Raw genomic sequence first — 26,611 nt, 5'->3', positions numbered from 1 at the left:
GAAAGCACATGCTGAAATTTATTTTGAAAGGGAAGGCCATTTTTATTAAACTTGTACATTTAACTTTCTTCCTTTCAGAATCCTAATTAAAAAAACTTATGTTTCTGCTTACTTAAAAAAAACAAACAGAAAACAAACAAAGGAAACTATTAAAACATCACTTTTGTGATGGGAAAGGAGGCAACAGGATTCAACATAAGCTAAGAAAACTATACCTGGAGCAAAGAAATAAATTGAAGAGGAACCGACTCCGATCTAGGGCTAGAACATCTGCAACGTGCACAGCCCTTCACTAAGAGAATTTCCAAAGCAAACCCATCCCGGGAGACCAGGGAGCAGCCCTCTTACCTTCTGGATTAACAAACAGGCCAAAAGCCCTAATGATCGCGCAAATACAGACAAATCACTCTATTTGAAAAAGCACACGTGTTCGACACTTGTCTCTCCTCCCTTCGCAGATTCTCTTAACAGGGGGTTGAGGAGGGCAGCCCCTTGGCGACAGGGCGTTCACAGGACGTAAGTGTTCTTCACCAGGTGCTCCTTGTCGTCCCCAGAGCTCCAGACAGTACGGAGGGTGCGCTCCTGGTTCCTCCGCGCCACCCTGATCAGGCAGACCACGGAGGCTCCCAGCAAGAGGAACAGGACCATCACGAACAGCCCTGCCAGGACCACCACTGTGGATGAGAGAGAGGCCTCAGAACCAGCAGGACGAGGCGGGCCATAGCCAGAGTGTCCACGTGGGCTTGGGAGGTAGACCAGCAGCCCTTGGGCCAGACGTCCCCCCACCCCAACCCAGAAGGCTCTGGAGAACTGACACTGCTTGACAGGAAGTCCTCAAGGAGAGTCCCTACAGTCTTGAGAAGTAGGTTCCTGAAAAAAGGAGGTGCTATGCTATGTGCACATGGACAGAGTGGCTCCTTGTGTTCCTCCTTTTTGAACAAAAAATCCCCACTTCAACTCTGTACTACCCTGCCACCTCTCTGCGGCAATCTGTACAGGAAAAGCACACACCTCCGGTGTGTGTGTGCAAACACACACCCCCCTCCCCCAACCAGCCACAGAGAAAGATGTGGCCCTGCAGTTGGCTGGGGTGGCTGCCTGTGGAATGAGGGAAGGGCAGAGGCATGGGTATATTCGGAGCAGGGCCGGGAGGGGACCCTCATGCTCCTAACTGCCCAGGTAGATTTAATAGTGGTTGCCCCACTGCAGTCCCACTGGTCAGTTAAGATGCTTTTTCTTCAGGTGGGGCTCCACCTAAGGAATGTGGCCTCCTATGGCAGCTACCCGGCTCCCTCTCCCCGCTTGGCTGCAGAATTGGACAGGGTCGATTCACTCTCCATCTCCAACCGTCCAGATCCTTATGCCTGGCAAACCAGGTCCCAGTTTCATTTCTCTTCTAAAGCAGAGCAGACACACAGGCCAGGCCTGGACTCCTTAACAGGGAAACAGGTGGAAAGAGGCCAAACCAGTGTGGCAGGTCTTTTGTGCAAACACTACCATCCATGATTCAGGCTCAGAATCAGAAACAAAAGCTAGAGGAGGCCTAGCCTCCTTGTCAGACCAGACTGCTTGGGGACAACAGCACTGGCTGGGGCCATGCTCCACCCACACATGACAAGGGCTTTCCACCTTCCTTTGTTATCACCCATGACCAACTCTGTACACCCCATGGCAGTAAAGTTCCCCCCCAAAACCTGGAGTTAGTCCCAGGCCTGCGTGCAGCAGATCCCACACACCTCAAACAGGAGGAGGTGGCCCCAGTCACCCCCAGGCTGCCTAGGCAGAGGTGGCCTCACTCCTAACCCGTTTATGTACACTGTACAGTGGGACAAACATCCACCACATGTTCCAAGCTGCCTGGCTGTTCTCGTGCAGAAACACGACTTTCTAACAAAACGATGTTTACAGTGAAGGATGATGTGTCCAAGACAACATGAGCCTGCAAAAAACACAGCTGAGCTTAGTCAAGGCAGGCAGGTGGAGGGGGCAAGAGGCCGTTTACCTTTAGTGCGGGGCAGGGCAGGATACAACTGCTTGCCTGGAAGAAAACACACAACCCTGAAGTCAGCTTTCAGCCCTCCTCCCCTCACAGCTGCAGCCACCTGAGGATTCCCCTCAGCCCTGGGCCTTCACGCTCTTTCTGAACGGCTTCTTCCAGCTCTTCTGAGGGTTCTGAGACCTTGCCACCCCAGTAGGGACCTAGGGCACATGTGCCCAACAGCTGGAGCCACAGCCCACCCCCTTCCCCACCAGGGAGCCAGAGAAGACTAACGGCAGAGTCCAAATGACAGCATTTCCAAGGCCTTCATTTTAGGGATGAGGAAAGGGACTGGTGTCCTCTCGGGAGGGTTCATCTGCCCATGGTTGTTTCTTGGATTTAGGAGTCAGGCAGACTCACCGAAGCAGCGCTGCATGCACTCCTCCTTGGAGAGGTAGCTGTTTTTATTGCCCCGGCATCCGCCGTAGATGAAGTTATCACAAGAGTTCTTCTCGGCATTAAAGTACCAGCGTGGGAAGGATGCGCGGCAAGGCCCAGTGATGGCCTTGGCCGTGCAGTGTTCTGGGAGTGAGACAGCCCAAGGGATACAAATTAGCAGGGCCCAGGAGAGGTGAATGGAGCTAGAATGCTCCCAAGCAGTCATATGACTGCCAGCCAATGCGGAAAACATCTCTCTGTTAAAAGAAACTTGGCCATTATAGACGTGGCCATTCTGGCCCACATTTTCAGATCTCTTTCTCTTTATGGCCAGACTACACTGTTACGGAGGTTATTCTATGTCAGTCACTGTTGCAGGCTCTACATGTGTCAACTCGGTCTCTGAACTTTCAAGAGAGGTCTGAACTAGGCCCCTCATTTCATAGTCAGGGACTCTGAGGCAGAGCTACAGTATCCCGTGGGCACAGCTGGTGGGAGGCAGAGCCTGCACACCACTGCTGCCTCTCGAGCAAAGCCTCCCAAGGGTGTGCTGTGTCACATCCTGCTTCCTGCTGCCCCAGGGCATCCTCATGAGTCCTAACACCTGGGAAAGGTCGGGAAGCCCTGCTCTACAATACCCTTAATGGAAATCCTCAAGTGTGTCTCAATTCCCAATTAAGTAAGAAAACATGTTTTTTAAAAGTTATACCTTCATAGTTGAAAATATCACTGGACAGGTCATCAGAATCCTGCCTTCTGGGAACTGAAACACAAACATCCACGTCAGGGAGGCTGGAATGGACACAGGGCACGTCGCCTAGCTGGGGCTGAGTCTAAAAGGGCCCACTGAGGTACCTGGAAGGGAGTGGAGCCCCTCTCTGTGGGCAGCTTTGCTCCATCACCTCCCAGTCCTAATGGGCTCTACGGCACACACAGAATGAATGCCGGATGGGGAAGCCTGCCTGTCACCTCAGGGGTTACTATGGAAACTAATCCCAGCCACAGTTTCTGGGGTGATGAGGAAGACCAGAGGTGTCCACTCTCTGACACAGGGAGGAGGGTCCCTTATTCTCTTGGGGGAATTTTCTTCTGAAACAGGACAGAAACCAGAGTTACGATGCCAGCGCCCCATGGCTCTGCATGACCTTGCAGAGGCCAGCTTGGGAATAAGCAATGAACCCAGGCAAAGCAATGGTCAGGACAGTCACAGGATTCCTAGCCTCACTCTCACGTGGGTGCTGATGTCAGAGTCAAAGGACCAGAATCAAGACTGCAACCAGTGTGTGGCCAGTGGCTGACTGGGGGCCATCCTCAAATGGGGTAGGGGGGGACTCTCTCCCTCCACAGCAGGTCTCACCCAGCAGAACCCACTGCCTGGGGACTGGCCTTTGGGAAAGCTGGACTGGACTTACGAGTGCATCTGAACCACTCACCCCCGGCTCCTGATGCAGAGTCCTTTAAGCATAAAGGAGGAATGGGGCAGCTGCTGTCAGCACTACAAAGCAAGCTAGCACAAAGCTCCAGATCAAGAACTGCAGTGGGAACGGAGGCGGGGGTGGCAGAAGACAGAGGACTCTTAGCACAGGGAGGGAGATGGACAGCAAGGACGACACGGAGCAAAGGAGATACAGCAAGCAAGGAGGTGGGACAGGGCAGTGAAGACAGCACGAAGGCTGAGGCCAGGGGACTGGAAGCCAGCCCAAAGCGGGGGAAGGGGTCTGAGCCACATGCAGCAGTAGCCACAATCCCTTATCCCCCAGGAGGAAGCTGAGGTCAGCCAGGAAGCACTGTAGAATCCCTCAGCCCTCTTGTCTGCTGAACTCCCCAGCGGAAGGATGCTGGCCAGGAGCCAGAAGCTGGCAGCCCAGGCAGAGCCCCTGTTCGCCAGTTCTGAGTAAACAGAACCAGGAGGTGGAAGCCCTTGTACAATGCCCAAAGTAAAAATGTCCTTTCACATTAGCCATCTGGATGGCCCTCATTCCATCCTGGGTCTTTTTAAGAACTTACCACTTGGGACAGAGGAATCTGCTCCATTCCTGGACAGTTCATTGATGGTGTTCACTACAAGAGGACAAATAAACAGCACAGTGAGAAAGTGTACCTCCAAGATTGCCTGGTGAAACAAAACAAGCTGTATCCCTGAGGAGGCTTGGTCCTGTGTGCCTCTCACAGCGACTCCCATTTCTCCTTTATGTGGGCCCTTCAGTGCACATGCTGGACCACAAACCTGCCAGAACTTGGAAAATAAGGAACCAAGACTGCCCTTGTGGGTTAAATTTTAAGATCAACCAGCTGGGAATCCGAGCAAAGACGTGTGAAATGACATTATAAAAAGACAGAATGGCTTCCAGGGCCAAATAACCTGTGGAACTGTATTAACTCACCCAATGAATTAAAAAAGTGAAGGGCGTGGGACTTCCCTGGTGGCGCAGTGGATAAGACTATGCGCTCCCCAGTGGTTAAGAACCCGCCTGCCAATGCAGGGGACACAGGTTCGAGCCCTGGTCTGGGAAGATCCCACATGCCACAGAGCAACTGAGCCTGCTGAGCTGAGCAGGCACTGATTACTGAGCCTGCACTCTAGAGCCCATGAGCCACAACTACTGAAGTCCGGGTGCCTAGAGCCCGTGCTCCGCAACAAAGAGAAGCCACCACAATGAGAAGCCCGCGCACTGCAATGAAGAGTAGCCCCCGCTCGACACAACTAGAGAAAGCCCGTGCAGCAATGAGGACTCAATGCAGCCAAAAATAAATAAATAAGTAAATAAATAAATTTATTTTTTAAAAAAAGATGCAGGTGTGTTAAAAAAAAGACTATGCGCTCCCAATGCAGGGGGCCTGGGTTCAATCCCTGGTCAGGGAACTCGATCCCACATGCATGCTGCAACTAAGAATTCGCAGGCTGCAACTAAGAGTTCGCAGGCCACAACTAAGGCGCCCGTGTGCCACAACTAAGAAGCCCACCTGCCACAAAAAAGAAGCCTGACTGTTGCAACTAAGGAGCCCATGTGCCACAACGAAGACCCGGCACAACCAAATAAATAAATAAATATTTTTAGAAAAGTGAAGGGTGTGCTCAGCACTGTGAATGTACTTCATGCTACTAAACTGTGCACTTAAAAATGGTTAAATGCTAAATTATACGTTATGTGTATATATATATTTTGTGTGTGTGTGTGTGTGTGGTACGCGGGCCTCTCACTGTTGTGGCCTCTCCCGTTGCTGAGCACAGGCTCCAAACGCGCAGGCTCAGCGGCCATAGCTCATGGGCCCAGCCGCTCCGCAGCATGTGGGGTCCTCTCAGACCGGGGCACGAACCCGTGTCCCCTGCAACAGCAGGCGGACTCTCAACCACTGCGCCACCAGGGAAGCCCACGTTATGTATATTTTATCTTGCACACACACAAAGCTAAGAGCGTGGGTGCAAGTGCAAAAAAGGGAGCGCTGGCAGGGTCCAGGAGGGAGGAACCCTCCCTTGTGCAGAGGCGTGGGGCTGGCCTAACCTGATGCCATTACACATTCCCATCACAAACCAGCTCCTCCAGTTCTGCCTCTCCCCTCATCAAGCAATGTTCTGGGAATGTCGCTGAGAGGTTTGCCTACACAAACTAAGGGTGAAGGCACAGGGACAGAAGTGTCTGGTCCCTTTGGTGGTTCTGGTTCTCATTATAATTAATTAATAAACTGGCATTCTCATTATCATTTGGTTCCCCACAGAGCTTGCCTGCCTGGGAGAAAATATGTTGGCAAAGAGAACGCCTCAGGAGCTGTGCAGTGCGGCCACGCTCGGATGCCAGCAAATGAGCTTTCCGGGACGTCAAGGCTGGGGCCAGACTCTGGCTTGACCTCTAGGAAGATAGATAGCTGTCTGCCTTCTCCCAGCAAAACACTACACCCTGTGGCTCCTTGCAGAGACATCCCGCCTTAATGCCCACTGTCCACTGCTTGTGTTCTTAGAACTTAACTTTCCCCCTGAGAAACCAAGGAGTAACCAGAACGGCATGTACATTTGCTACTGTCAACTCCTGACTGGAAAAGGACAGAAAAGGTAGCAAAAAACACTTCCCCTTAATTCCTTCCCTGACACTGGATCACAGCTGATGGCGGAAAACCACATACAATAAATGGTATTTTTCTCCATCACCATCTGGTAAGGTTGCCAGTTGCCCCCCCACCCTGCCCCAAAACAGACGAGGAACTCATCTGTACAATCCAAAACTAATACCAGCCACCTCGGCTCTCCACACACTTGTTGAGTGCCTTCCGGGCACTGGGCACACAAAGATCAATAAAATGTTCCTCAAGGCACTCAGTCACTGCTGGGCTTGTGTGTCTGTGCATTATGTTTTAAACCTCAGTTCACAGCCAAGACCACTGTTGTCTTCCTCTCTTTACACACAACTTTAATAAGCTTATCTGATTTCTGAATGCAGAGTTCAAAGCCAAGAGAGATTACAGCCAGTGCGGTGAGCACTGAGGGCACCAGCACATTCTGACACAGAATCATAATCCAGAGTCCAAACACTGACATCAAGCTGTCAGGAAAGGATGCAAGAAGTCCCGTAACAATGTTAAGGAAATCGCCAATGAAAATCTTTGACAGTTTGGCTGGCCCAATCTGCGGGTCTCTGGAACACCTAGGAAGGATCAGGCCCCAGAGGGCCAATATCGCACTGCCATCAGGTCTCAAGGAGTCCCTCGAGGCTCCGTTCAGAGCCAGTGCACACTGTTGTGGGGCTTTAGGTTTTTATTTACACTGGGAGGCTCTCAGGGTCAACATTATCTTGATTCCACAGAGTCACTCACGAAGGCTGAGAGAAGGATGGATTCCAGAAGTATGTTCTAGTTTTAACTTGATTCATAACTTGGCTGGCTGGGTGAGCTCCTCAAGTCATTTGTCCCAAAGGTAAAAATAACCCAAATGCCCAGGAAGCAAGGAGGGCAGCCCATCTGAGTAGACCTGGAGGACTCTGCTCATACCAGGCCTGGCGTGGGACCTGCTCTCAGTAGTGGGAGAAGGGAAGTTGGGGAGAAGACGCAGTCATGTCACCCCTCCCCTGGCTCCAGTCTGCGGCCTACTCTCCCCTTTCTGGGAAGAGGAGGGAGGATACCGCTGTGAAACCACCGTGTGGGCGACCTTCACACTGTGCCTGTTTCTTCTGCTTTTAAAAACGTCTCCCAGTTTCAGCAGTGAAGAACTAGCAAAGAGCAAAAGGCAGCTATGTCCCAATTAATAAAGTGTCTCTAGATAATAAAACTTCCCCAACAGCACTGTCTTACCTGTGACACCAGCACACTTTGCAAGACACTCCTCCTTGGTCATGTAATTATTGTCATTCCCTCCACAGCCTCCATACACAAACTGCTGGCAGGATCCATCAGTGACATTGTACCACCACCTAGGGATGGAGGCCCGGCATTTTCCCACACTCTTTGAAACTCGGCAAAAATCTAAAACACAACCAACCAGAGACCAGTTAGCTTGGCAGGGCAATTCTGGCAAGACAGAACATGCACAGACCTGTAGGAGAAGGCCCACAGCTTTCCAGAGCCCCAAGAGGAGAACCAGAGCCTTAAGTTTCAGCACAGTTCCTCTGTGAGCTGTTTCTGAAGTGTCGCCATCAGGCCTACCTAGTGATTCCTTCTTTGTATAGGAAGGCATCATCTAACAACAAAGACACCAACCCACCAGACTGAACTGAATTTCAGTTGCGTGTTGATTTGGTCCCTGCCCCCATTATCAAACACACACACATCCAGTATAGAAAAAGGACTTTCAAAGGCAAAAAACCAGACTGCAGGATCCTTCTGGATATGTGCCCGTCTCACTGGGCCAAGGGGAGCTTAGCACTGAAAGGCCAGAGCTGGGACTTCCCTGGTGGCACAGTGGTTAAGGATCTACCTGCCAACGCAGGGGACAAGGGTTCGAGCCCTAGTCTGGGAAGATCCCACATGTCACGGAGCAACTAAGCCTGTGCACCACAACTACTGAGCCTGCACTCTAGAGCCCACGAGCCACAACTACTGAGCCCACATGCCACAACTACTGAAGCCCACGTGCCTAGAGCCCGTGCTCCACAACAAAGAGAAGCCAGCGGGCTTCCCTGGTGGCGCAGTGGTTAAGAGTCCACCTGCCGATGAAAGGGACACGGGTTCGTGTCCTGGTCCGGGAAGATCCCACATGCCGTGGAGCGGCTGGGCCCGTGAGCCATGGCCGCTGAGCCTGTGCTCCGCAACAGGAGAGGCCACAACAGTGAGAGGCCCGCGTACCGCCAAAAAAAAAAAAAAAAAAGAGAAGCCAGCACAATGAGAAGCCCGTGCACCACAACAAAGAGTAGCCCCCGCTCGCTGCAACTACAGAAAGCCTGCACGCACCAAAGAAGACCCAAAGCAGCCAAAAATTAATTAATTAATTAATTAAAAAAAAAAAATGAAAGCCCAGAGCTGGCAATGCACAGTCAGGAAGGAAACGCACGGCCTGGTGCTCTTAGCGCCCCACAGAAGGACCTTTCCTAACTTTTCCTGTCTACTCTCTGCCAGGATAGGCCACTTCATAGTCAAATTACCACAAGAGCCTCAGAAAGAAGCTCCCTAATGTTAGTTCCCCCAACTGCCAACCTTCCAGAGACAACTAAGGTCACTCCTCTGCTTCGGCGCTTATGATGGCTCCCCCAATCTGAGCACACCAAGATGGGCTGGGTTACAAGGTGTCCTAAAATCTGGCCCCACTCTAGTACAAGGAAAACAGAACAATGTTACAATTGCAGCCAGACAGATCTGCCTGCAGAAGGCCTAGAAATCTGCTCTCTCTTAAAAAGGGACAGATAAACAAGTGCTGGAGGTATCACCTGCACTAGAATGAAACTTTCTCCTGGAGGAATCAGGAGGATTGAAAGCAACTTGGAAAGGGAGTAACTTGACCATGTGATTCAACGTGTGCTCTGCACCACCATATCACCCCCTCCTGGCATCACGAGTCCACATCACCTCTCCCTACACCCTGGCCTCCTACATCTCTGCCTTCTGGCATCAGGGCATTCCACCCTGCCCTGGGCCTAGCACAGGGTGCTTCATAAACATCTCAAATAAAAACATCCTAGGGCCCAAAACTTGGTTATATGCTGTCATTTACTCCTCCCTAGTTGTTTTCATGTTTGCTAGGTTTACCTCACCAACTAGGGGATACCTTTCGAAAGCACAGAGAGCAGGATTTGTGCTTCTCCTGAGTCTCCCAAAATACATCACAACGATGGGCAAGAAACCAAATGTTCCACAAAACATCTATCTATGGACAAAAAAGGTTGGTGCTATGCAAAACAAACACCCCAAGAAACTCACACACACACCAATAAATCACAGGTAACTAGTACAGCAGAAAAAGCATACTCTGAAGTAAAAAAAATGCTCTGTTAATTTGCAAGCAACCGTCAATGAAACCACCAGTTAGAAAGTATCTTATCTGGGGACCCCTGGTGGCACAGTGGATAAGACTCCGCACTCCCAATGCAGGGGGCCCGGATTCGACTAGATCCCACATGCATGCCTCAACTAAGAGTTTGCATGCCACAACTAAGGAGCCCACCTGCCGCAACTAAGGAGCCCACCTGCTGCAACTAAGGAGTCCATGAGCCTCAACTAAGATCCAGCACAACCAAAAAAAAAAAGTACCTTATCTGGATACTTCATATGAATGGAATCATACGATATGTTCAGAAAAGGCAAATCAATAGAGACAGGAAGTAGATTAGTGTTTGCCTGGTGTTGGGGGTGTGGAGCGGAGAATGACTGCAAATGGGCACAGGGATGGATCTTTTGGGGCTGATGGAAATGTTCTAAAATTGGATTGGGGGGATGGTTGTACAACTCTGTAAATGTACCAAAAGTCATTGGGTTGTATACTTTTATTTATTTTTTTTGTGGTACGCGGGCCTCTCACTGTTGTGGCCTCTCCCGTTGCAGAACACAGGCTCCAGACGCGCAGGCTCAGCGGCCATGGCTCACGGGCCTAGCCGCTCCGCGGCATGTAGGATCTTCCCGGACCGGGGCACGAACCTGTGTCCCCTGCATCGGCAGGCGGGACTCTCAACCACTGCGCCACCAGGGAAGCCCTGGGTTGTATACTTAAAACAAGTGATTTTATGGTATGTAAATACTTTACTAAATCAGTTTTTTTTTAAATAGGCCCAGGCACCTTTTGTCCATATAACACATCAACCAGAACCAGCTGGGTGTGCACCTGGAACAGGTACTTTTGACAATGTGCAAAGGTCACAAAACAAACGCAATCAACAAGGCCCAGGGAAGACACGGAAGGAGAAGAGTTCTTTGGTATATATTTCTGCCCAATCCACATGGCTGTCAAATGCCAGAGGCAGCACTGCTAAAAACAAGACAAGATGGAGAGGACCCACACGTGATCCACTTATGATCCCAAACTGAAAACAACATCAAGGCGGGAGCACCCCACTGCTGCCGAGGTTTGGCAACAGCCTATCCAATGCCCTGCCAAGCTGAGAGCCCTGGGGATCATTGACTGCTTTGTGTCCTTGCTTCCTGAGCAGCTTCACGTACAATCTTTTAAACAAAAACCCTGAGGGGGGAATTGTACACTTTAAATGGGTCAACTGTACAGAACGTGAATTATGTCTCAATGGAAACAAACACCTGAGAGGGGCCAAACAAAGCTCAAGCCAGCCAGGTGGGAACTGCCAGACACCACAGCAGAGAACGCAGCAGGGCGAACACAGTATAAAGGGTGAGAACTGGGTGGCTTTTCATAAGCAAGGGTGCCAGATACATTCTGTGCAGGTATAGAAGCCTGAGGGTGCATAGAGAGGAAGAGGGAAAAGCTCATCTAGGGATGGAGGGCAGTTACGTTGGTGAAGTAAACACTGCACAGAATCTGGCCCTCATCTTTGTAGGCTCAGACAGGCACTCTCAGTGCCCCAGAGCTGATGAGGCACAGGGATGCTGATCTTACTAACAAAGCACACAGGAAGATACTGAGAAAATAACTGTCCAGCGGGGTGGATGTGTACCAACATACCACCTCGGATAGCAAGCTGAAATGGAGCAGGTGACTTGGAGTCACAGTAAGGAAGTTTTCCGTAGGATTCCTGTGAACTTACTCTCTACTGGGATCTACCACGCAGACTAGAGGCTTGCAGCAGACAGCTCGGGAAGCGCTAGGTCAAGAGAGCACAGTCAAGGTCTGCCTCTGGAACACTTACTTTTCTGACTTCCACCACTGACCAATGCCTCTTCCTGACTGGACCATTCTTTCTGTAGATGTGATGGTTCCTTCATTATAAATTTTGTGGGCCTCAGAGGCTATTCTGTCTCAGACGGCTGCTCATATCTGCTGTCAATGATCACACATTGATCTCATAGTTTAAGTTTCAGAAGCAGCCTTATTTTCAGTTTCAGGTTGCTTGGGTGGGGTAGGAGGGGATGGGGGTGACTTCATTTTTGTCCCAGGAGAATTTAGAAATGTCTCTTTATTAGGAGAGAACCTGGACTAAAAACACAGTATATCTGAAAAGACAGAATGCTGACAATTGTTGAAGCTGAGTGATGGTCTATGGGCACTCATAAAACTGTTTTCACTCCTTTGTGTACATTTGAAAATTCCTATAATAAAATCAGAAAAAAGCTAATCTCTTTATTTTGTTTTTATTTTTTTAAAATTGGGGTAAAAGCTGATCTTTTTAAAATAAATTTAATTAGAGTAAAAGAGCTCTAAGGAGCAGATTAGTTGGCCAAAGCTAGGTTCAATTAAGATGAAATTTAACCACACACTTACTGTGTCAAGACAGAGTCCCTTCTCTGAGTATGGAGGCTCCTTGTCAAATGGAGAAAAGTCTCATTTTGTCACATGCTTTTACTAACTAAACTGCTTTTAAGCTTCCATCATATACATTTTTACTCTCTAGGCTTAAGGAAGTAATCTCATGAAAAAGGATTTTGTTTTTGTTTGCTTGCTTGGTTCGTTTCAAAGGAGAGAATGTTCCTTTAGGAAACACAGGCCACATGTTGTTCACCTCACTCCAAATAACATCAGTGCATTTTCTCTTTTGTTGTTCTCCAAAAATCTTGTACAAAAAGCCAGAAATACTTTAGTATGTAAGATGACTTCCATGACTTATCACCTTCCTTAAAAAAACTTCAGGGCTTCCCTGGTGGCGCAGCGGTTGAGAGTCCGCCTGCCAATGCTGGGGACACGGGTTCATGCCCCGGTCCGGGAAGATCCCACATGCCGCGGAGTGGCTGGGCCCGTGAGCCATGGCCGCTAAGCCTGCGTGTCCGGAGCCTGTGCTCCGCAGTGGGAGAGGCCACAACAGTTAGAGGCCCGTGTACCACAAAAAAAAAAAAAAAAAGTCAAAAAAGTCAAAATACTATACTTTGGTAGACCCAGCTTAAAATCAAAATGAACCAAAATGCAGAGCATGACTTATTTCTTGACACCCCATTTCATTGCCTTCACTAAGCTTGATGCCAGGCACATTCTATGCACGATTTCTAATAGTCACAATAAAACTGTGACTCATGCAGTAACACCCCCACCCCTGCCCTTTACAAAGCAGAACACTGAGGCTTTGGGTAGGTTAAGCTAAGCAAGCAGCAGACCTGTATATGAATTCAAATGGGTCTGATCAGAAAGCGCAGGCACAAACAAAACGACTCCTTGGATGGAAAGAAAGAAAAAAACCACTATAGTGACAGGCAGTGGGAAAAACATGAAACTGAAGTTGCCTAAAAGCCAAAACATTCCTCAAGGCTTCATCACAACTGGAGGGCTCACCAAGGCCAGGCCCTCTGCTATGCCTGTTTATGGTGACACTCAATGACAGGGTCATAAACAGCCATACCAAAGAACTGGCCAAGGCTGAGGGGGACTCGGTTGGAAAATTTTCAGGAAGTTATTCCTTAATAAATAACTGTTCTTATTAAGAGATGACGAAATGATATACTGGTCTCAGAATAGTTTTGGAAAACATTCATGAAAAATATGTTTCAAGTTCTATTTCTGTGCTCACAAATGCTAGTGCAAAACTAAATATGTTCTGTAAGTTTTCAAAACAGAATAAGAAAAACAGGGAAAAGCTGAAGGGCACCAAATTTGGATACACTTGCTTCAGAATATGGAAAAATGGAATTCCTGCCTTTCAGAAACAGTAACATTCTCTTGGAAAAGTATTAAAAATGGTTAAAATCACACATTATCTGACATATGAACCTAAATTACAAAACCCTGGCAGGCATTTTGAACACTGGCTATTACAAAATTGCCAAACAGACCGGTCTTTGTCATAGAAAACAGGTTTCTCTGGTTCTAAAGTTGCTTGAGCTTTTTTTAAAATTTATTTATTTAATTTTGGCTGCGTTGGGTCTTAATTGCTGCTCGCAGGCATTCTCTAGTTGCGGCGAGCGGGGACTACTCTTCGTTGCAGTGTGTGCGCTTCTCATTGCATTGCTTCTCTTGTTGCAGAGCTCGGGCTCTAAGGTGCGCGGGCTTCAGTAGCTGTGGCTCGCGGGCTCTAGAGCGCAGGCTCAGTAGTTGTGGTGCACAGGCATAGTTGCTCTGCGACATGTGGGATCTTCCCGGACCAGGGATCAAACCCGTGTCCCCTGCATTGGCAGGGGGATTCTTAACCATCGCTCCACCAGGTAAGTCCCTTGATACACTTTTTACTCCTGTGGGTGCTATAAACTGAAGAACACCAACTTCTTGCCTCACTGTATACTAATAAGAAAGCCCTGGATCACATCACAAGCTGGGAGCCACTCATGAAATGGTCCTTTTCCTCCCCTCATCTGTTTTCTCTAGAGCGAAGGTCAGTAAACTTTTTTAATGATGGGCCAAATAGTAAATACAGGCAGAATAGTGTGAAATCACGCAGAGCAATGGGAACAATCATGATTGTTCCGTGACCTTTAAAATGAAAAACTGTGGGCTATAAATGTATAGAATAATAAAAATAAATAAAATAAAATGAATATTTATTTAGTACACTGTAAGTTAAAACATTAGAAATTTGAGAATTGGGGCTTCCTTGGTGGCACAGTGGTTAAGAATCCGCCTGCCAATGCAGGGGACACGGGTTCGATCTCCAGTCCAGGAAGATCCCACATGCCGCGGAGCAACTGTGCGCCACAACTACTGAAGCCTGCGCACCTGGAGCCCGTGCTCCGCAACAAAAGAAGCCACCGCAATGAGAAGCCCGTGTGCATCAACAGACCCAACACAGCCAAAAATAAATAAATGAAATAAATAAGTTTATTTAAAATAAAAAAAAGAAACTTGAGAATCGAAGTGTTTAATCTTCTTTGTAAATAAATAAGTCACCAAGAGTAGTCTATACAGTGCTTGTGAAGGTCTTTACTCATATAACTCATGATACAGAGCAAGCATCTTTTCAGTTCGCCTTAGTGAAGTGTCACACCTCTTTCTAGGTTTGGATCAGCTTCCAACATTTTATCCTTTGCTCTTTCAATGACACAAAATTGCTGAGAGTTGCTTGACTTTTTGTGGAAGTTTCTGCCAGCATTACTTCCACTGGATCATCCTTTTTTTGTCACAACTACTTTCCTCATTTCTGTCGATAAGCTCCTCTGGCTGCATATCTGGCCTCAAATGGCAAGCAGTGTCAACATTCCCACAGTTAACGCATTCTTCTATCACTCCATTTATGTTCAATTGGAATTTCCCTTCCAGCGTTATCACTTTTTCTCTTTGCTACACTTTGGTGCTTTTTTTGGCCAACTTCCTCTAGTGATTAACCATTTTTGTAAACTGTCATGTATACTGGGAAACAAGGAAGCAACACAACTACATGCTTTGCTGTGCATGAACTGAGTAACAGATGTGCAGTGACCAATCACTATGCATATGTGTAATTTACACAATGATTTGTGACTGAAGAGCTAGTAGCTGAAACTTGTTCTGTACCCAAGTACTCACAGTTAATATATTGTAGTAACTGAAATCTGTGCATGTTGAAAACTGTGCAAAGCATGGACTGCCTTTCTTTCAAGCTTCACGGGTCACCTAGCCTAACTATTCAACTCTGTCATGGTAGCATGAAAGCAGCCTAAGGCAATATGTAAATGAACGACCATGGCTGTCATTCCAATAAAAATTTATTTCATATAACTTTTACGCCTTAAAATATTCTTTTGATTTTTTTCAACTATTAAAAAAACGCAAAAGCCATACTTAGAGTGTAGGCCATATGTAGGCAGTGACTACGAGCTGCAGTTTGCCAATCACCTCTTTAGAGAGTGTTGCTAAAAACACCCTGCTCAGATTTTCCACACCCCCCACCCCGTCATGTCACAGAACTCAGCAGTCCTACAGGTGTGGTCAGATGCTATCACATAGACTCCTAGGGCTCACATTTCTATGACAACACTGACCACGCCTTCCTCAGGTTAATCCTTTGCCAAAAATGCTGCAGCACACCCTTCCATCACTAAAAACAGCTCTACTCTTTTCATTAAAGCCACTTAGAATTCTAAGGATAATGGCCAAAGGGAAATGATTTGCTACAATAATCCTCAGACATCTGAAAATACTATTTTATACAAAAAAATAGGAGAGCATACAGTTCATTCCTCAGTAGCAAAAAGCAAACAAGGAAGAATCAATTAATTCAAGAGTTTCAAAGAACAGGGGCAACTATTACCACATCCACAAAGGGCTTGGTGCGCACAGACCTACAATAACTGAAAATTCACCACCAGAACACCCTGTTCGTGCTAGTGAAATAACTTGTGAGACATCCACATAATCGAATACTCAGAGCTGTTTAAAACAGACAACTGGGGCTTCCCTGGTGGCGCAGTGGTTGAGAGTCTGCCTGTCAATGCAGGGGACACGGGTTCGTGCCCTGGTCTGGGAAGATCCCACATGCCGCGGAGCGGCTGGGCCCGTGAGCCATGGCCGCTGAGCCTGCGCGTCCGGAGCCGCAACGGGAGAGGCCACAACAGTGAGAGGTCCGCGTACCGCAAAGAAAATAAATAAATAAATAAAATAAAATAGACAACTACGTATGTGCTGGTATAGAAAAGTGTCTGAGAGAAAAAAAGCAAAAGAATGTTTTACATATTATGATTCCTTTTTAAATTTTTAATTTAGATATGAATCTATCTTTAGGGAAAGAGACTAAAGGAGGGAGAAGCTTTTCCAGTTTTTCTTTTCCATCTGTATCTTTTAGTAAAATTTGAGTATTCTAATTTTGTGAATTCATTACTTTTATTTTCTTTAAGGGTTTTATCTGGAGAGTGGATTATAGTCATCACTTTTGTTTGCTTAAATTTTTCAGTTAAATTTTTCATGGTAAATAAAACTGAATGTACTAAATTCCCTAGTATCTTGAACAGTAGTAAGCAACAAGTGTTTGGTGAATAGCTAATATATGTAAATAGGGCGATCATATAATTTATCCTCCAGATCAAGACACTTTTCAGAGTGAAAAGGGGTATTCTTTTTTTTTTGCGGTATGCGGGCCTCTCACTGTTTTGGCCTCTCCCGTTGCGGAGCACAGGCTCTGGAGGCACAGGCTCAGCGGCCATGGCTCACGGGCCCAGCCGCTCCGCGGCATGTGGGATCCTCCCAGCCCAGGGCACGAACCCGCGCCCCCTGCATTGGCAGGCGGACCCTCAACCACTGTTCCACCAGGGAAGCCCGAAAAGGGTTATTCTTAATAGTTACCGTGGGAAACACAGTGGCATAAATTGGAACCCTCCAAGGTAAACTGAGCTGAGTAGCCATCCTACATAGAAGGCACCCACTGGGAATGTAGTCCTTGACCTCCAGGGGTTTACAATTAAGTTAGAGCCACAAGACTGGCTTGGATAGAAGAAGAAAAAGAAAATCACCCAAGGTAAAATATTACAATCACACCCTAAATTCAAAGAGCTTGTAAGCCACACAAGGTACAAAGGAAATGAGCAAAGGCTCTGGTATAGGGAAGTGACACAATAAGGAAGAGTCACTTGGCAAAAGTGTGCAGGACAGATGAGAGGACAGGGCCTGTAGGAAGCTGTTCTGGTAAAGGACCAGTGTGTGCAGGAATTCCTGGTTGCCTCTTACTAGCCCACTGTCTTGGGGGGGGGGATGGGAGGCAGCTTTCCTAACCTCCCTGCACACCCATTTCCTCATTCATAATAAGGGAACAATAATACATGCAACAAAAATGTATAAACCTCTCAATAAAGCTGGAAAATGTATAAACCCAGTATTCTTCAATTCGGCAAGCCCCATATTCTCTGATTTAGGCCTGGCTAATCAAAAAAAAGTGCAGATTTTAGAGGCTTAGAGTATCTAAATCAGACTCTTGGGGGGCTTAGGAAGATAAGGCAAAGCTCTGATTATAGACCTATCATATCTGTGACATAATTAGAAATATGTATTTGGTCTCTCCCCGCCTGCCCTTCCTGATACAGAGCTCCTAAAACCCTTGTAATTTCCTGAGAGCTGGAGCATGTTCTATTCTAATGTTCGTTCTTGGACCCATGTTTCTGACACAAGAACTAAAACCCTGGCAATCTCTGGAGTAGTACGATTGTCTTTTTGTATGCCAATGAGATGATAGTGGCTGGGGGAGCCCTAGAAAGCTTCAGGGTGGGGGCTGGGGGAATTCCCTGGCGGTCCAGCAGTTAGGACTCCTCGCTTTAACTGCACAGGGCCCTGGTTGGTGAACTAAGATCCCACAAATCTTGTGGCACGGCCAAAAAAAAGGATGGGGGCTGGTTGCCAGAAAAACCAAGGCAAGATTAAAGGGTTGGACCTTTCAGCCCCACCCCCTATTCTCCGGGGAGGGGAGAGGGGTGGAATATTGAGTTAATAATCAATCATGCCTATGTGATGAAGCTTCCATAAAATACCCCAATTGAAGGGGTTAGAAGAGCTTCTGGTTGGTGAACACATCCACGTGCCAAAAGGGTGGCTCACACAAGGACAGAAGGACAGAAGCTCCTACACTGAGGACCCTTCCAGACCTCTGTCTTCATTTAGCTGTTGATTTGTATCCTTTATAATAAACTGGTAAACGTGTTACCCTGAGTTCTGTGAGCCACTCTAGCAAATTGGATCCAAGGGGGTCATGGCAGCCCTTGATTTATAGCAGGTTGGTGAAAATGACAGGGGACAACCTCGGACTTTGACTGGCATTTGAAGGGGGCAGAGGGAGTCTTACGAGACTGAGCCCTTAACCTACAGGATCTGTGCTCACGCCCTGCGGTTTCAGAATTGAGTTAAATTGCCAAACACCCAATCCATGTCTGCTGAGAACTGCTTGATGTGGAAAAACCCACACATCTTGTATCAGAAATATTCTCTGTAGTAAACAGGAGAGTTTCCTCTTTAAAATTCCTTCAGGTTACAGTGAAAGCTGAAATGTTAGCAAGAGAACTAACTTGAGGACATTATAAATACAACTCAGCCCAAGTTGAAGTGAAGGCCTCTCTGTGTGATTTGTACCCATTCTGGATCTACTTAGTATAAAAATGTTTTTTGACAAGTTTGTTAGCAATAAGTCCCATTTTGTGACACCTAGATTTTTGTTTCCTGCTGTGGAATGCACCATTTATTAATCTTGAGGTTATCTTGACCATGGCCTGTCTGGGAAAGGGCATTTGCTCAATGTAATTTGAATTCACTGGTGAGTAATAAAGTGGGGAGATTCAGCTGGCTTTCCCTCCATAGGTCCCATTGAGTTAAACTCTGTGGACTTGCAGATGCATTTCTTAAAAACAATTCAAATGGAAGGGACTTCTTTGACACAGGGAACAATCATTAAGAGTGTTGTGAAAATTAAAGGCGTTTTTTTACTCCACTATAAGGGCTTAAAACATTTGGCACAAAGTTTTGAGCAAGTAGTAGATATTATATTTTTATGAAGACCAGACTACTGTAGGAACAGTGGGAATGAAGATAAAGAGAAGGATGACACATTTCACTAGTAAGTCCAACTGAATGTGGTGACTGACAGGATAGAGGGGATATGGAAAACCAAAGTACAAACTCAAGTCAGTGAGTTGATCAAACCAATCCAACCATCACTCCTTCCCTTTGTTTTTCTGCTGTGCAACCACCTGCCATGCCTGAAGACACAAAATTCCTTATCTTCACCTACAGTAAGACAATGGCAGACTATCACAGAGATCAAAGTCCTGCAACACTACAGTATCAGGAGATTAAGAGGTCGGAGACAAGAAAATAAGAAAAATTATGCCTTGGTTACCCATTTGGACTTCAAGTTATCTTTTCACCAAGGAATGAGAGAATATTAAAGTTCTGTGTGAGTGAAGAGGTACTGAATACCAGGGAGGCAGATATTCAAGGCTGCTTTAATTCTACTGTGCCAAATTCCGAAGTTGACATTTATTTTACAATCAGTCTTATTTCAAGGTGATCTACAAATCCAGCTATTTTGCTTAGTTGGATAGGTTCTACATACTTGAAGACTTCTGTTTCTAGTACAGAAAGCCACTAACTACCCACGTCCTCTAGGTTGTGGTGCCGGGAAGTTGTCGTTATTAGGATAAGTAATTCAGAAACTTTAAAATAACCCCTAGGTGTTTATGAGGAAAGAACATTTACAATAACAAATCCAACTTAAATTATAAGGCTCATAAAATCTTGTTGTTTTAGATATATAATCTTGGCATTTTAGATATAAAATATTTAGATTTAAAGGTTTACATTCCATAAACTATCAGCACAATGCAAACCACCACCCCTACCCACTGTCACCTCATACTCATCACTCAAGCAGGACTATAAATTCTACCCTTACCTAAATTCATAACTAGAATCACAGTGCTCCATCTGAATAATTTGTAAGGAAGGGCTTCCCTGGTGGCACAGTAGTTAGGAATCCACTTGCCAGTGCAGTGGACACAGGTTCGAGCCCTGGTCCGGGAAGATCCCACATGTCACGGAGCAACTAAGCCCATGTGCCACAACTACTGAGCCTGTGCTCTAGAGCCTGTGAGGTACAACTACTGAGCCCACGTGCCACAACTACCGAAGCCCGTGTGCCTAGAGCCCGTTCTCCGCAACAAGAGAAGCCACCGCAATGAGAAGCCCGCTCACCGCAACTAGAGAAAGCCCGCGGGCAGTAACAAAGACCCAACGCAGCCAAAAAAAAAAACCAAATTTTAGAAAAATGTCCTAAATGTTAAAAAAAAAAAAAAATTTGTAAGCAAACAGTAGCTTCAAAGTCTTTCATGGAATTGTCTGTTAATTCACATTCAGGGGTTCTTAACCTTTTTTGAAAAATGGACCATTTTCAGGAACTGATTACAGCTAACAGGCCCTCTACCTAGAGCAATGTTTCTCAACCTTTTTTTCCATTATCACCCCACCCCAGGAGCATTTGTAGACGTGTTTTTCCTAAGCACCACACTAAATTTCAATACCACAGACATATATCTATCTATGTAGCCCTTTGAAAGGTCAAAAACTATTATATCTAATATTATTTCATCCCCACCCCCACCCCAAACACGCCCTAGACTCTAAATGACTGACCCTGGAATAAACATGGACAAAGTACCACATATGAACTCAGGAACTTCAGATTACGGGGCTTCTGAGGCCAGGGACCCAGGACCCCATTGATGAGATCCATCTCAAACACTTGCCCTCATTTCTAAAATGGCTTTCCAATAATGAAAAATGTGCTTCAAATAAACTTCAAAGTAACTAACTCCAAAGTTCATGGGCCTCAGCATCCAAGTTCCAGCACTCCTTCATAAGTTTTCAAAAAGGTCTTGTCAGAAACAAGTGAAATGACATTTGTGACCAGGATCACACAAGGACATCCATAATCCATACACTAATGCTTCTGGGGTCATTTGCAAATTCCTCATTAGTCACGTGATCATTGGGCCACCAAGGCCTCCTGGGGTTAAGTCATTTCAGTGTGACCCCTGCAGGGTTCTCTCCTGCCTCACATTAATCACAAGCTACCTCACCCCTTATTTGGCCTGTCAGTCTCAGGACGTGGCACACGGAGGTTTGGCTGCCTGGCCAACTACCTGAAGACAAGTCTGAATGTTGTAAATTACTCTGGGGATAGGTAAAATGAGAAACAGGTTGGGGGCTGGCTTTCTCTATTACAGGCTGACTTCTCAAATACTGACCAGGGCAAAGGAATGTTTCTGGTGGCAAGGGTCCACTTTCCCTCAGTGGACCTACAGGCAAGCCCCTCAATGTTCTTTAGGTATAGTCACCATCTGAGCCTCAAAGGCCATGCTTTTAGTACTAAGCACACCAAACCTTACCTTACTTTTTTCTTTTTTTTTAATTGAAGTATAGTTGATCTACAATGTTTCAAGGTATACAACAAAGTGATTCAGTTTTTTATATATATATATATATATATATATATATATTCTTTTTCAGATTCTTGTCCATTATAGGTTATTACAAGATATTGAATATAGTTCCCTGTGATATACGGTAGGTCCTTGTTGTTTATTTTATATATAGTAGTGTGTATCTGTTACTCCCAAATTCCTAATTTCTCCCTCCCACACCTTACTTTTCTTTATAGTACTCATCACCAAGTTATCTATTCATTGTTCATTTATTTATTGTATTATCTTCTTCTCATTACAATGTAACTGCCATGGATTGGGGCGGGAGGGTGTCATCTGTTTCATTTCAGTGCTTTGTTTCCAGGGCCTAAAACTGTGCCTGGCACTTGGCAGGTGTTCAATATGTGCTGAATAAATATTTTAAACTCTCCTGGAACGAAACTGTCTTGCCTGCAAGTTAAACAAGTGCCTCTTCTGTGAAGGACAAGAATACAAGATGCTACTTTGGAGAACTCCCAGCTGATCACCAACACCAGCTGCACTTTCCCTCTTACCTGTCATCTTCTCTTTGGCTACTCAGTTTACAACTATCCATGGGGGTGAGGAGAAGAAAAAGGAGTGGTGACTAATAACATGCTTCTTGGAGATTTACTGGAAAGTTCACTCTTTCAGTCAAAGTTCTGGGGAAACTAATTAATCGAAGAGGTTGATGCACATGGAAGATCACTTCAAAGTGTGGTGGAGGCTCTCACATGAATGCTGCTGCACTTATCTCCAGTGGAAATTCCCAAGAACAATCAACGAAGGGCTACGGGCGAAGGAACCATTAACACAAGTTCTGATGCCCAAGGAACCACTAACACAAGTTCTGATGCATACGTTATCGGCAGCAGGAACCACACTTAACTAACCACTCCTAAAAGGAATATTTGAGGTTCTACTCTGAAAAGGAATATATTATCTGCCCTTGTATTGATCGAAATTGTGTATTTGGGGGCACTCCAAATACCAGGACTTATCACCCGAGAAGAGATTAAAAAATCATGCACATTTGTGGCCACCTGATAAGGGGTGTTCCCTAACAACAATAACACACACTCACTGCACTGTACAATTTATAAGTAGCTATTATGTTTTATCTACCTTTGTTTCCTAAATGGGGCATACTCTTAACATGGGAGTCACAAGTCTTAGAAGATACAGAGGGCAGGCCAAGTGAATAAATACAGGCTGAGAAAGACAGTCTTCTTTGTCCTTCCCAAAAGAAGTACTTGGCACCACCCCATGGGTGCTATGTGGGAACACTGGACTGGCACCGCCAGATCTACAAATTTTTCAGGCAAAGCCAAAAATAAAAATATTTCATAAAAAATTATCAATCCTGGAAACTGTACAAGTCACATAAAGCCTGTTTGAGGCCTGCTGGGAACAGCCAGTTTATAATCTCTACGTGCTTCCATGCAGACTAGCACTCTCCCTGAATGCTACGAACACCTGAACACCCATAGAAGTATCAGCTTTCCCCCACCTCCATCTGCAAAGGTCTGGAGTCAGGACACTTTGCCAAGCCTCCAAATGTCCACTGTATCCCACACCCCTTCCTCTCTGCCCTCCACCACCCAGTGCCTCACCAACATTGTCAGTCTCGAGACCATGTGACACTCCTATCACTTGCTTATCACCACATCAGCCCCAGACTCCAGTTACCCTTCATCACCCTGTTTTGTCAGCATCTCCCTTCCCCCAACTCCTGGAGTCTCTGATACTCATGGCCTATCTTAAGCAAAATCTCTCATTTCTTCAATCTCTTCTCTGAACATTCTTGTCACTTTCTTACTCTAACTGAACCCAGCTCTCCCCTGAAGATATAGCTTCTCTTGTGTCCTTCCAAGTGGGCACTGCTTCTACACCATTCCCCCTCCACCCTCAACACCCAGTTATGAATTTCATCATCAGAGTAAATCGTATCCCACCTTGTGGGTCATTTGCTGATCCAGGTCACTACTCCTCACTTCTCCATGATTTTAGCTCCTGGCTCACTGTCACTCCCGCTGCTGCTCCTATCATCATTCTTGGTGATTTCCATATCCAGATAGGCGATCCTCCAACCACCCTGGCCTCTTGGTTCCTAGACCTCTTCTACTTCAGTGATCTTGCCCTCCCTGCAGCCGCTCCCTCCCATGGTCACACCTAGACCTTGTCTCAATAATTGCAGCCTCTTCAGAACCTCAGTTTCATGCATCTCCCTCACTGCCCATTGTATCCTAGCTTCCTAGTTCAGTCTCTTCAAAATCTCAACTCCAACAATCCACTGGCCCTACCACCTTTCCACTACCCCTCAGCCCCCTCATGTCTTCACACAGATCATTATGATCACCCCGCTATACACATTCACTACACACTTCCCCCGCTCCACCATACTCATCTGGAGGTACCTGTGCAGCTGTGTGTGGCTGGAGAAACACCTCACTCTTAATGGATGACCTTGCTTCCTGAGAAAAATCAAAGCAATCAGAAGGGGTGGAGGGATAAAAACTACCTCCTGCCTCAAATTAAGCTGTTGAAACCTTTCATACAAACAGAACTTCAGATAAGCAAGGGCATTAGTTCACCCAGCCAGATAGGAGTACTTCTGAAAGGTCAGTAGGTCCAGCCAGCTGCAACAGCTGGGGAAGCCACTGGGAACAAACAGAAAAGGCCTCTGCAGCCCGACCTGGCTTTGTCAATTACTATTGTGTGACCTTAGGCAAGATCTGTAACTTCACCACCACCGCCAGGTTGTTTCAAGGATTAAGTGATGCACAAGAGCTCAAAGTAAGCAACACATGTTAGCCCCAAACTCAGTTTTGATAAAGTCCCAGGCCAGGTAACTGGAAGGTATATCCTAACATAATTAATTCCCCTAAAAAAATCCAGAAGGGCTGACAAATTCTAGTTCAGACCACAAGAATGATCAACACCTGCATTCCTAATTCCCTGGAGCTGAGTCTCTCCCCACTGGCTCTTAACACTACTCCCCACCCCACAACTCAATTTTTCCTCTCTGCCTCAGGCATAGGGAAATTAACAGTCTTCAGAAGACAGCACAGGTGATGACTTGGTGCACATACATCCTGCTTTCTTTCTTTCCGTCCAAAATGCTGGCCTGTAAAGCCACCTGGCTCCTGCCTATTTTCCCCACTTGGCATCCTCCTCCAATCCCCCACCTCTCCCGCCCAACACACTCCTGCTCTAGTCACGCTGTCATCTCTTTTCCTCCAGTACCACCAAGCTTGCTCCAGCCTCAAGGCCTTTGAACTCCACTACTTCCAGTTGGATCCTGAAGCCTCTGTGTCGCTGCCACTTGCTCATTCTTCATGTTAGACCTCAGCCGTCACTGTCCTGAGACCTCCCCTGACAACCAGAGCTAAAGTGGCCCCCATCATCTTACATCATCCCTGTTTGTCTACTTCACCCCGCTCAATTACGTCTTAGTAATTTAATACTGCGGTGAATGCTCTTTATTTGAATGTTTACTCCCTGTCTCTGTCTATCCCACTAGAATATAAGCTCTCTAAGTGCAGGGACCTGGCTTGTCTGAGTCCCAACTGTTATCACTGCTGCCAGCACTGCCCCTGACACATAACAGGGGCTCAATAAATTTTGCTGAACCAACGAATTTTTCTTTCAAGAGGTCTATTTTCAAAGCCTCCTTGTGGCTGTCTGAAGCAGTAAGGTTAGACCGACACTTGTTCAAAAAGACCTTTCAGGCCAAACTTCCACAGAGTTTAGAGGTTTAAACGGAGCCTTCCCCTCCACCAACCTCTAAGGACCAGGCCAAGGAATCCAAGTCCAGCTTCTCAATGCCAATATTCTTCTTATACCAAGAGGCTCCCCGCCTTGCACCCTGACAAAGTTTTTCCCCCCCAACACTTTTGCTTTTCTTTTCCTTCCTTTGGATATCACTGAGAAACACCCTTCTTCTTGGAGGCATTCTGCTGCAGCTGAACCAGAAAGGTTTCTCAGGAGCCTGCTGTCCAATATCCAAAAAGGTGGGGGTGAGGGCTTCTTTCCTGAGGCTAAAACGGCCACCAGGTCACCGAATCCAAGCCCCGCCCGCTGCGGCTGGCCTCCCTGGACTTTCTTGGAACTCTTCTCTGCCAGGAAGAGGCTGGTCTTCTGTTCGGCCCCTCACCTCCTTCCTGCCACAGGAAGGGGCACTGCCGCTCTTCTTGGTCAACAGCGCTAGTCTCCTCCCTCATTCACAGGAAACTTTTCCCAGGCCGGGCTCCTCCGCCTGTCCTCACTCCCAAGGGCCCCCAAACCTCTTTCCCAAGGTTCAGTCTTGCTACACACCCTGAGCTTCACCAAGTCGCCCCCAACTTCCTCCCCCGCCAATTCTCCCCGCTCAGACCCTGCCCAGGGCCTCCTCAGACCCCCACTTACCCCCTCGACCCTGCCCCTGACGCCCCGCCTTCGGCCTCTCAGCCCTCCACAGCTCCCAGGAGACCCGCCCGGGCCCTCACCTTGGACGCCACTTTCTTCGTCGGCCGCCTCAGCCCCGGAGAGGAGCAGCGATGCCAGCAGGGCGAGGAGCGCCCAGTACCGCCTCAGCCCACGGAGCTGCGCCATGACTGGCTCCACCGGTCCGCCCAGGCGAGGCCTCGAGCTGCTCGCCGTTGGGGTCTCGCGATCAGGTGCGGGAAGACCCTTGCCGCGCACGCGCACTGGAGCGCGTCGCGTTCAGGTGTGCGCGTTCCCTCGCCGCACAGGAAGTCTCCGGGAAGCACCTTTCTCGGTCCTTTGGTGTGCGGACACTCTGCCTCCTGCGCCCACGATGCTTTAGTTCGCTCCTCGCTTGCCCCGGACTCCCCCCACCCTTCAGAA

At 47.1% G+C, this 26,611-nt stretch overlaps 1 protein-coding gene across 2 annotated transcripts; it reads right to left on the bottom strand.

Annotated features, from left to right (window-relative positions):
* SPINT2 (serine peptidase inhibitor, Kunitz type 2) lies at positions 1-26,611 on the bottom strand. Of its 2 annotated transcripts, XM_033846289.2 has the most exons (7): positions 26,251-26,606; positions 7,697-7,867; positions 4,424-4,477; positions 3,126-3,179; positions 2,399-2,560; positions 2,003-2,038; positions 1-674 (listed from the first exon to the last, which is right to left on the bottom strand). In XM_033846289.2, the coding sequence occupies exons 1-7, from the start codon at positions 26,354-26,356 to the stop codon at positions 508-510; spliced, it is 750 nt and encodes a 249-aa protein (XP_033702180.1). In that variant the 5' UTR covers positions 26,357-26,606; the 3' UTR covers positions 1-507. The 2 variants fall into 2 exon arrangements, with proteins under 2 accessions (XP_033702180.1, XP_033702181.1); XM_033846290.2 differs by lacking the exon at positions 7,697-7,867 and having other exon boundaries at positions 26,251-26,611.

This window comes from Tursiops truncatus, chromosome 19, assembly GCF_011762595.2.
Source record: "Tursiops truncatus isolate mTurTru1 chromosome 19, mTurTru1.mat.Y, whole genome shotgun sequence".
NCBI lineage: Eukaryota > Metazoa > Chordata > Mammalia > Artiodactyla > Delphinidae > Tursiops > Tursiops truncatus.
Note: the sequence above shows the minus strand (reverse complement) of the source record. Positions and strands in the feature narration are given on the sequence as shown.

Bases quoted from the DNA above. Each gene is read 5' to 3' on its own strand.
- SPINT2 (XM_033846289.2), bottom strand. From the start codon at position 26,356: ATGGCGCAGCTCCGTGGGCTGAGGCGGTACTGGGCGCTCCTCGCCCTG. The intron at 4,478-7,696 runs GTAAGACAGTGC...GTCCTCTTGTAG, and splicing joins AAAGTGTGCTGGTGTCACAG to TGAACACCATCAATGAACTG. The intron at 3,180-4,423 runs GTAAGTTCTTAA...TTTGTGTTTCAG, and splicing joins AGATTCCTCTGTCCCAAGTG to TTCCCAGAAGGCAGGATTCT.